Source organism: Corylus avellana, chromosome ca2 (assembly GCF_901000735.1).
Source record: "Corylus avellana chromosome ca2, CavTom2PMs-1.0".
NCBI lineage: Eukaryota > Viridiplantae > Streptophyta > Magnoliopsida > Fagales > Betulaceae > Corylus > Corylus avellana.
Window position 1 is genome coordinate 44,767,662 of NC_081542.1, and position 10,938 is coordinate 44,778,599.

The 10,938-nt window shown below is 34.6% G+C and overlaps 2 protein-coding genes across 3 annotated transcripts in view; both read left to right on the forward strand.

The window, feature by feature from the left end:
• Positions 1-837: 837 nt before the first annotated feature.
• On the forward strand, positions 838-3,232 carry LOC132169921 (probable 2' cyclic ADP-D-ribose synthase BdTIR). Its single transcript, XM_059580861.1, has 4 exons — positions 838-1,313; positions 1,718-1,772; positions 2,999-3,083; positions 3,204-3,232. The coding sequence occupies exons 1-4, from the start codon at positions 838-840 to the stop codon at positions 3,230-3,232; spliced, it is 645 nt and encodes a 214-aa protein (XP_059436844.1).
• A 6,067-nt stretch (positions 3,233-9,299) lies between these two features.
• The window catches only part of LOC132170488 (protein TRANSPORT INHIBITOR RESPONSE 1-like), a 16,033-nt gene continuing 14,394 nt past the window's right edge, over positions 9,300-10,938 (forward strand). Inside the window, exons 1-2 of one of the 2 annotated variants that reach the window (XM_059581486.1) lie at positions 9,300-9,318; positions 9,738-10,288. In XM_059581486.1, the coding sequence (XP_059437469.1) occupies positions 9,783-10,288 (506 nt within the window). In that variant the 5' untranslated portion in view covers positions 9,300-9,318; positions 9,738-9,782. Of the gene's footprint in view, positions 9,319-9,419; positions 9,507-9,737; positions 10,289-10,938 lie in introns of those variants that run through there. The other variant, XM_059581485.1, reaches the window with a different exon arrangement.

Here is a 10,938-nt window from a genome sequence, read left to right on the forward strand (position 1 = left end):
AACTCACAAGAATATGATTCACGGGCTGATTCAGGCATTCAGCCCCAGCCTTCTTGAATCCTCCACACCAAAAGCCAATTTGTTCTGACTTTCATCTGATTAAATATCTCCATGCTTTCTCTGAATCCCAAGCAAATTCAAGTCCCAATTCCACCTACTTTGGCTAATCATCGTCAAAAGCCAATCATTCTCAGCTGCTCCATCACCAGCGGCGCCAAAGCGAGAAAGTGTAGAAGAGAGAAAGACTATGTTTGAAAGAAGAGACACGATTAAGGTAGGAAGGCAAGGAGAGCTAACAGAGGTAACGCTGGTTTCAGCCATCAAAATCAATTAAAATTCACATGTGAGACACTCGGCAGCCTTTGTAACTAATTTTTTTTCTTTTTCTATTTTATTACTATTTAAAAAACAAAAAAACAAAACTTTTTACCAAACTCGTTTGGCTTTTTGCTTTTTGGTCGGTTGTTGCACTTTACTGGGGCTAGAAAAGCGACGTCCGAAAAGGCATGATGATAGCAACTACGTACCAACTACCAAGCGTTGATTTTCCTTCTTTTTCCTTGACGAAGCGATGATTTCAATCAAACCTTTCCTCTGCTAGAAGGTACTTGCCATATCTGACGCATCGAATCCAATTCGCCACAAAACTAGACGCAACAACAAAACGACGAAACTTCCTCGTACAATATATGTCCATGGTCAGTACTACGTGTTCAGGCACACGTTGCTTATATAAAGGGTGTTATTGAGGACTCTAGTTTAGAAGTAGGTTGGAGAATGTTTGGGAGACAAGAGGATAACAACCGATCGAATATTGGTTGTGTTTTGCAAATTGCAATGGTCGAGTTCAAACGTCGGCAGAGGAAAAAGAAAGTGGAAACTCGAAACTACTGCAAAAACAGAGAGCCATGCGATGTGTTTATAAACCACAGAGGAAGCGATACGAAGAAAAACATTGCCGGGTTGCTCTACGATCACCTTTCAAGGCTGGGCATTAAGCCATTCATGGACAGCCGAAACATGAAGCCTGGGGACAAGTTGTCAGACGAGATTGACGCCGCTATCAGAAATTGTAAGGTTGCTGTTGCACTCTTGTCGCGCAACTATTGTGAGTCCCGCCATTGTCTCCGTGAGCTCGCTCTTTTAATGGAGTCCAACAAAAAAGTTTTACCCATCTTCTGGGATGTCAGTCCGTCCGAGCTTCGGGTTAACAACACTGGATGCCAATTTTCAGATGAAGAACACCGGAGATTTGAAAGGGCACTTGAACAAGTTAAAGATACCATTGGACTAACCTTTGACTCGTCCAAAGGGTATAATATCTTTTTCTTTTTCTTTTTCTTTTTTTTTCTTTTTTTTTTTTTTAAAAAAAAAACTCTAAAAGAACTAGAAATTAACATGAAGTAAAATATTTATCTAGTGTGCTACGTTGTTATTTACTGTAGCAATTATGCATTTTACCTAGTGCTAGATAAACATAGCTCATATAGAACTTTTATCTAATGTGCTGGAGTGATTGTTTTATTTTTAATTTTAATTTTTTTAGGGTGATTGTTTTAATTTCAAAAAAAGCTTTACATCTGGCTAGCCAGAATAGTAAAATAAAAAATTTTAAAAAAAAATTATTTTATTTGACTGAATTTTAGCTCAATATTTGGGGGACATAAATGCTTTTAAGTTCCGTATAATATTGTCTTTTGCTGTTTTTGGTTTTCAGGGATTGGTCTGAATTCTTAGAAGTTGCTTCGAAAGAAGTAAAGAATTTGCTTGAGGTAGATCAAGGTCAATTCATGACTAATAAAAGATTAAGAACCTTGTTTCAAAGTACCAAATCGACTCAAAAAAAGCCTCATACTATTCATCTCAAAATTAACTCCCAACATTTTTACTTTTTACATCATATCAATCACTTTTTATTATTATTTAAATAGAAAAATCACTACAAAATAAATTTTTTTTACTTTTTCATATCGGTCATTCTTATTTTTTTCACACATCAATAAAATATTGTTACAATTTCGGGCCACTTTCTTTTTCCAAACTATTGGCAAACAGAGCCTATTAACTTTATTTTTTTTTCAAAATAATCAACATCAAAAGATTCTTAATTTTTATATCACATCATTTACTTTTTACTATTATTTAAATAAAAAAATCTCTACAAAATAGAATTTTTTCACTTTTTTCACTTTTCTATACTAATTATTATTATTATTTTACGACAGTGCCTTGATGTTTGACAAACACCGTGCACCTTTGTGAATCGTGGTCCTTTGAGAGTGTTTGTTAAACATCCTCTCACCCCCAAATATTATTCATCTCTTTTTTAAAAAAAATCAACATCAAATCATTCTCATTTTTTATATCACATAATTTACTTTTTATTACTATTCAAATAAAAAAATCACTATAAAACAAAATTTTTCCACTTTTTAATACTACTTTTTCACTTTTATATATATATATATATATATATATATTTCTCATCAAACGTAAACATTATTTGGAGAAGGCACGTTGTTTAACAAAACAACCCCTTTATTTTTTTTACTCAAAGGCAACCACAAAAGGCACTGTCATGTCATCCCTTGTGACCCACACCAGTGGCAAAGGGATCGAATCATTCCCCTCCAACCTTAATAAGAGAAAATATGGGTGTATCCTATGTAGGATTACTATACTGCGACTTCATTGAAAATTGCTACTCGGCGACGAAAAATGAGGAGAAAAATTTAATTTAGTAGCCTCTGCTTCATGATCAAGTATGGTCTTCACTCAATTGAATAACTCTCGAAGACTGCTGTGAGGTTTATATCTTGAGGTATGTTGTAATATGTTTTGTGATAAAGGTTTCACATTTTTTTAATGGTATGAGACCTGAGCATTAGAGTATCTAGTTATGATTTTGAAAAGGCCCTAAATTTGTACCCTTTGATTAAAGTTATGAATAATATATAAAAGTGCTTCAAGTTTTTAGATTTTCTTTTATTGACTCTAGTATTGGGCTGAAAATAGAGGAGATTATGGGGTGAGCAAAAATCGGGCTGGAAGCGAGGTGGGCCGTGAAGCAGTGTGGTTCATGGGTATGTGCCATTTGGTCTTGGAATGGGAAGTAATTAACGAAATAATAGAGAAGCCGTTAGTGTGTGACGTGTAGGTAGTAGGTGCTGCATGAAGGTTCAACGTGGGTTAATTGTGTGCAGTCAACCTGTGCGGTGGTGTGTGCATTTAGAGTTTGTTTGAGATTGTGTTTGAGAAAAAGAATTTTTAAGTCAAAAAACGCTTTTAAATTTTTTTATCAAATGAGTATTTTTTTCTTCAAACAAATTTTTTTAGTGTTAAAAGCATTTTTAAGCCACTCAAACGCAATTCTAAAGAGGCCTTAGAGTTATTGGAGTTGTTCAAGGCATGTGCTTGTGCTTTGTGTTGTGTTAGTGGGCAGCTAATGAGAAGTTGTCTTTGTTAACTGTCCTAGGTTAAAATTAGGGTTAAAGAAAAAGAACCGTATCGACTATTTAAGTAATTTTGTAATTACATTAAAACACGTCATATTAATCGGTATAAATTAAATTCAATAAAACATACATGAGTGTGAAGATCAGCAGCTTTACTCTCTTACCTTTCTATCACGATCATCTTTTCAAATAAGATTGATGCAGGGGTGGACTAGCTATTGGGAAAAGCTTGGTTAATTATTTGGGTAAAAGGTAGGAGGTCATGGCTGCGTCGGCATTAAACAGCCTTCTTCTTAGTTAGTTAAAGAAGTCTGCCCCATTTTGTCCCACTGCGCTACATGTGAATTCCTCATACTAGCCCTAGGATATTTTTCGAGGCGTAGACAGGGAAGGGACATAGAATCAACTGGATAACGATTTGGACTCTGAGAAAGAGAAAAGGATGGTTTAAAGGTAGAACATGGTGTTCTTAAGCTTTAGGGGACAAAAAGGGTAGGGGTCTTAGTCCTATAATAAACGTTCCCCTTGGGAGAAAACAGTCATTGTCTTGCAATGGTTTCAAGTTTATAGTGGAAGAGTTTGGTGCTGTAGATAAGATCCTTTCGTGACATTCGTGTCATCTTCTACATCAGAAAACACACCAACCACATTTTTTGCGATTTGAAATGAAAACTTATTACTATCATTTTGCAGTTAAATCGAATAGAAAGCCATTGACCTAGCTAGTAATAATACCTTTGTGTCCAAAAGATAGCCATCTAATTCTCTATCTCTTCCTGTGAATGTATAGGAACAACAACGTGGAAAAAAAAAGAAAAGATGTAGAGTACTTGTTGTGATAACTGACAATAAATTCCAGCCAGCAACCCCTCTATTAATGGCTGGAATGCTGCTTGTCTCTTTGGGGCCCCATATAAAATGCACCATGTTAATGACTTCCTGATCGAATTGTTTTCTTCATAGGTCGATTAAGCGTAAGAAATTAAAATTAGAACAGGAAAAGATCTCACAATACTATATATGTTTGATTTTGTGTGTTCTAGAATATTTACTTTGGTGTGATTAGGTCTTTGACACACAATCTCCAAAAATTAAACTATTAACACCTACCTTTGTTAAGTACACACCATTTCAAATACAAAGGCCAAGGGAACAACCTTCTGCATGGTTTCGCCAAATGAAATGCAGGTGTCAATGTAAAAGAAGATGCATTGCTCCTGTCTGTTTCAGAGGGAGAGGGAGAGAGAGAGAGAGAGAGAATAGGACAAAAACCTTAGTATAAAGGTAGTTTGTAAAATTTGAAGAAAAATGTGCGTTGATCTGATGTCGCAGACATATACCACCACATGGGAATTTGAGTAAGCTGCAAACTTTTCTAATGGTCTTGAGCATGCATGTATTAATCGGAGCCATAAAACTTGATAACGACCAAACGTTCATAAACGTAAAGTGTTTTTTTCTTTTTTCACATAAAAATTCATGAACATGTCTTAATGTCAAACGATAAAAACGTTTGAAACAATAGTAAACAAAAAAATTGTTAATAACCACCGTCCAAGAAAGAAAAAAAGTTTATAATACTATCCGTTTTCAGTATACCGTGTAAAACACTTCCTTCATATGAATTAAATAAAATTCAAGCTTTTGCGGCTGGCGTAACTCAAAAAAAATTGTTCTTAAGAGGTAGTTCAATCGACTGAAAATTACGTCTCGTGAAGCAGAGGTTATTAGTTCAAATTTCTCCCCTCTCTCCTTCTTATGTAGACATGTTAATATATATATATATATATATGAGAAGGCAATGCTTGGTAGCCAGATTGTGTTCTTATCCACGGCTGTGGCTTCATAAGCTCACAGAATGAGAGTTAATATAGATCCCGATTGCATTTATTAGAAACACTCTGGCAGTCTGCCAGGCTGGGCCCTTAATAATTCTAAATTTAGTCAAAAAGTAACCCGGAACGTCCACCTGTCATAGTTAGAAGGCCCACCGGAAATGGCCACTTGCATTGTTAAATAGAAGATTAATTATCTAATTAAGAACAATTATTGTCTAAATAAATAAATAAACAATTATTGTCTGAATAACCTTAAACGGTCCCGATGTTTATTTGCTAAGTGGCCCACCTTATTACTTTCATTTTCATAAATTGAATTATATATACAGACTTTACAGTCAAGTAGTACTAGTTTGTCGTAACTAATCTGATGGTCCTCCTTATGTTTAGGCCTCTAAAAATCATATAATAGATCTTATTGTCTCCGCCAATTGGCTCATTCATTAGTTTCGGGTACGTAACATCTTTTTCAACACCAATTCTCTAATCGTTGTTCAAGTCCATCACAATCGCCACCAATCACCAGAATGTGAATTAAATACGAGACTTTTGTATAGCTTGATAATGTGAAAAATGAAATTGATTTTTTTTTTTGTTTTTAACAGAAAATAGAAGAATGCTTTGCCGATCATGGCGGGTATCTGTCGAGGGAAAAGAAATCACTCATTAAGTGGCCTTATGCGACGTGCAGTGCCCGTCGAAACTTTTCTCTGTCGCAGTTACTGTGTTTTGAGTTTTTTTTTTTTTCTTTCTATTATCTTGTTTAACTTTTTGTATTTTTTGACTTTGTTGCTTAGTTTTAATCTGGATTTAGTTGGTCTCTAGACTCTTTGTCTGTGAAATGAATCTTTTTTACTTTTCTTTCTTGTTTTTTTAAACCTTTTTTCTATAGTTACCTTGCATTTAAATTTCTACGACTTTTTAGGAAGTCTGTTTAAATGTTTGACTGGGGCATTTGTACTCTCAATAATTTCATCCATCACGGGCATGCGTCGAGACAAAAGTTTTCTCGAATTGCATTCGGATCTCCTTTTCCTTAAGATCTCATTCCTGTTTTTTTGAGATCTGTTTAGTTAGGGTTTTAGTATATTTGTTTTTCTTTTCCTCTTATCGCTGTAATCTCTTTGTTGAATGAAAGGAAGGTTTGTTTAAAAAAAAAAAGTGGGCGGAATTAGTGATAGGTTCGAGGGAACTGATTGCTATTTTTTTTATTTTTTTTATTTTTTTACCTGAGCAACAAAATTAACTTGAAGAAACTGATTGCTATTTTTGGTTGATGTGAAATTGTACTCGGCAATCACTGTGAGACATTATTATATTCCGCACCAATGACATTGTCAATTGCGAAAAAAGAAAAGAAAAAAGAGAATGATTATAAAGTATCCAGCAGCACTCTTGTCCTATGGAAGCTTTAATTAGCCTGCTTTTGTTACACAATGCACTGTAAGTTTTTGACAACAATAAACCGGGTTTTTACCCAATGAAGCTTGGGCTAGGATCGGTTCAGTAGTTTTACTTTTACTGCCGTAGAAAAATCAAACTAGATTGCGAATCATCTAATCACTTTTGTTACTTAAACTAAGTTTAAATCTCTATGTTGTTAGTAGCTTTTTTGAAGAATCCATGTTGGAGCCAGGAGACGGTATGAGAATTACAAAACTATCCTTTGATTACAAGAATAGTTAGCATTAATGCCAATTGATTGTAATAGATGGAAGATTATCTAGAACACCTCTTACCGGACCGTAATTCATGGACAAACCGCACACAATCCTATTAGGATACATCATGGAAAAGGATAAAAAGGAGGAGGTAAAATTTTCACTCATTCTTTCAACTGAACGCATGCTTATACATGAATCTCGTCTCATTTGAGAAAGACTTTGACGAAACATCATAAGAAAGGATAAAAATGAAGAAGTAAAATTTTCATCCGTTCTTTCAATTGAACCCATGCTTATACATGAACTTGGTCTCATTTGAGAAAGACTTTGACAAAACGTCATGAAAAAGGATAAAAAAAGATGAGGTAAAATTTTCACTCGTTCTTTTAATTGAACGCATGCTTAATCATGAACTTCGTCTCATTTGAAAAAGACTTTGACAAAACTACCGACTAAGGTAAGCATTAGAGATATTTTTGCTAACTTGTCTCGATGAGCCACTAAGCGAATTTCTTTTAATAATTTAAAGTTTTATTTTTTATTTTTTGGATTTTATGACCGTGTAGATTTCAGCATCATCAACTACCATGATTTTTTTTGTACACTATTTTTAAGGTTCTTATTATTATTATTTGAGATAGAGTAGCGAATAAGGAACATTAAGATAATCATAAGATTCGAGATCATTCGTTGTGGGTTGTGAGTTGTGAGGAGGATTAGTTCTTCTGTTTTTTTGGGCGATGTGCAACAATGAATGTCACTCGTGTGGTTAAGGGTAGGCTTCACGTGATGTGCCCACGTGAGGTGGTTGTTATGTGTCTGATCCTATCCTACTCGATTTACAGCTAATTTTCTTGCAACTAAGTGACGTCACTTTTCATTTAGAAAGAAGAAAGTGTTAAGTTCTAATTAAAAAATAAATAAATTTAGTCTTTAAATTTTAATTTCAACAATTAAGCTAAATAAGTATTTTCATCAATTTACTATTAAATTTATTAATGGTATATATTATATAACCTTATACAAATCAATTAATATTACATGTTATATACTACTTCATAAGCAGTAGCTCAATTGATTGGGGTCAATACATGATAAAACAGAAATTACTAATTCCAATTTTTTTTTTTTTTTTTTTTTTGTGCAGACATGAAATTATATATATATATATATATATATATATATATAAGTTAAAAACAACATTAAAAAAAGAAAAAAGAAAAAAAAAGTGGCCGGCCACCTAGAGTAATAGACCATTACTAATAGTGAGAGAAATAGAAAGAAAGAGATGTGAGAACGAATAACAACTTAGGTAAATTTATTTGAATTACTCACTTGCTACATTTATCTAGCAACAGAAGAAATTTCAAAAAAGAAAATATGGTAGTAACTGTTGGGAATAAGGGTGGAATTTTTATGAATTATAACCAATTTTGGCTAAAAAAAAAAACAAAAATTATAGTAGATATGCGATAGTTTTTTCAACAAATATAAATTTCATATAAATTAAATTGATTTTTTTTTTTACTTAATATGTAAAAGTTACGGGGTGTTCAAACGGTTATTACTAGCGGTTATTAATTATAACCACAACCGCAACCACCTTTGACAGTTATCGATTTTTAATAACCGTAACCGCAACCACCTAGGCGGTTAGCGGTTATTCAATCAAATAATTGAGAGTTTTATAACCGCTTTTTTATATGGATTTTTTTAAGTGTTTTAGACATTTAATTGACCTATTTTTTTGGGTTTATTTTAAGGATTTAAGGCCAAAATGTTCTAAAAAAGATGAAAAAAAACATGTATTTTTGGGCTGGCCAATATTTTTAAATAAGGTTTAGCCCAAAACATCACATACTACATTATATATTTTACGTACATAGTCATAAATAGCTCAATTCCATTAATCTAAATACATTTATAGCTCAAATCCATTAATCAAATCCATTTATATTTATATTATTATATAAAAATGAAGGCAATTAACAGGTATAACGGCTTTGCCTTACTCCTAAAATTGCCTATTAAAGCCAGTAGCGGTTAGAGAGCAGCCCTAGTAAAAGTGGCATTAGTTTCTTTTATTAATAAAAATTCAGATTAAATTTCAATTGAAAAATTACGGCACATAGTTTTCTTTTACGGTACAAAAAAAGAAAGAAAGAAAGCAGCCAACAACTAAAGTCAGTGCCATATCATCCCTCGTAATCTACACCAGACGCGCACTTTTACACACACCCCACAGACCACGGCTCAGTCGTTGTTGATTTGGACTACGTGGCACAATTTAAGAGGGCGTTCTCGAAACGCGTAGATTCACCAGCGAGGAACCCTATCTGAGCGAACACCCAACACAGAAGAGTACCGTCGCTTTCATCTTTTGGCTCTGCTTCCTTGTTATTCTCTTTTATATGTTCCAAGCATTTGGTGCTTCATTATTCATGGATCTTCCATTTTTGTTCTCTCTCTGAATAAGCCATCAAAATTATTTTTGATTGCTCTATCAAAATATATTACATATATTATATATACTTGTTGTATCCAGAAAGGTATCGTTTTTTCAGCTCTAAGACATGTACATTAAAGCATTGTTGAAGGGGCATTGAGTTTTTATTACTTTATTTCTGTTAGTTTTTCTTCTGGGTTTGATTTTTTTTCCCCCATTTTTCTGTACAATCCCGTTTGGCTCTGAGAGACACCAAATTGAAAAAGTTTTAATTTTTAGATTTATTGTATTGTATTGGGTGTTGTCTCAATTAATTCTCATCATTTTTCTTTAGCTTTTGGAGCTTTGGGGTTTGATTTATTGAGCGCCAGACCACACTATGGATCCTAAGAGAAAGAAGGACTGCCATGACTCGGGCGAGTCGACCCGGGTGGCCTCGACGTTCCCGGACGAGGTTCTGGAGCGAGTTCTGGCTCTGGTGAAGTCCCACAAGGACCGGAGCTCCGTCTCTCTGGTCTGCAAGGATTGGTACGACGCCGAGCGGTGGTCAAGGACCCACGTCTTCATTGGAAACTGCTACTCGGTGTCGCCGGAGATCGTGGTCCGGCGGTTCCCGAACGTTCGGAGCGTTACCCTGAAAGGGAAGCCCCGGTTTTCGGACTTTAATCTGGTTCCTCCGAATTGGGGCGCTGATATTCGTTGTTGGCTTGTGGTTTTTGCGGCTAAGTACCGGTGTCTTGAAGAGCTGAGGCTCAAGAGGATGACTGTGAGCGACGAGAGCTTGGAGTTTTTGGCTCTTTCTTTTCCCAATTTCAAGGCTCTCTTGCTTCACAGCTGTGATGGGTTCAGCACTGATGGGCTTGCAGCCATTGCCACTCACTGCAAGTAAGTAATTTTTTTTTTTTAAAAAAATATTTTTATTGAACTTATCAATGCTGTTTGATCCCTATTTCTCCTTTTTTAAGTTGGTTTTTGTGTTTTTAATTTTTAAGTTGTTATAATCTGGTTTGGGATGTGGCCGGTTTCGAACTTTCAATGTGTCTGAGATCTGAGCATTTAGAAATTATGATTTTGGAAAAGCAAAAAACTTTTATCAATTTTACTATTAATGAGTTCTCCATTTCGGTTGATCAAGCTATTTTTGTTGCGGTAGTTGTTCTTATTGTAGTAATTATTAATAATAAAAAGTGCTTTCTACTTTTTATCTCTTCGGTTATTGCTTTAAATGAGATGCTTTTTACCTGTTATGGAGCATTCAGTGGATGTCACTTCCATGTCGTGATACTTACGCAAATATTCCCATTAGGTGAAAAAATAGGCCATTAATAGTCCTTTTGTGCGGCCAATAAGGTAAAAGAACAGTTTTTGGAACCCACCCAATTTGTATGTTTTTGTGGTTTTGAATGAAGTCCAAGAAAGGGTGGATCTTTTTATTATATGATCAAGATATCACCTCTTCTATTGTGTGGGCTTGTGGTTCCCACTACTCTGGATTCGTATGTACTCTCTATAAGTCGGTGTATGGAGGGTTTGTT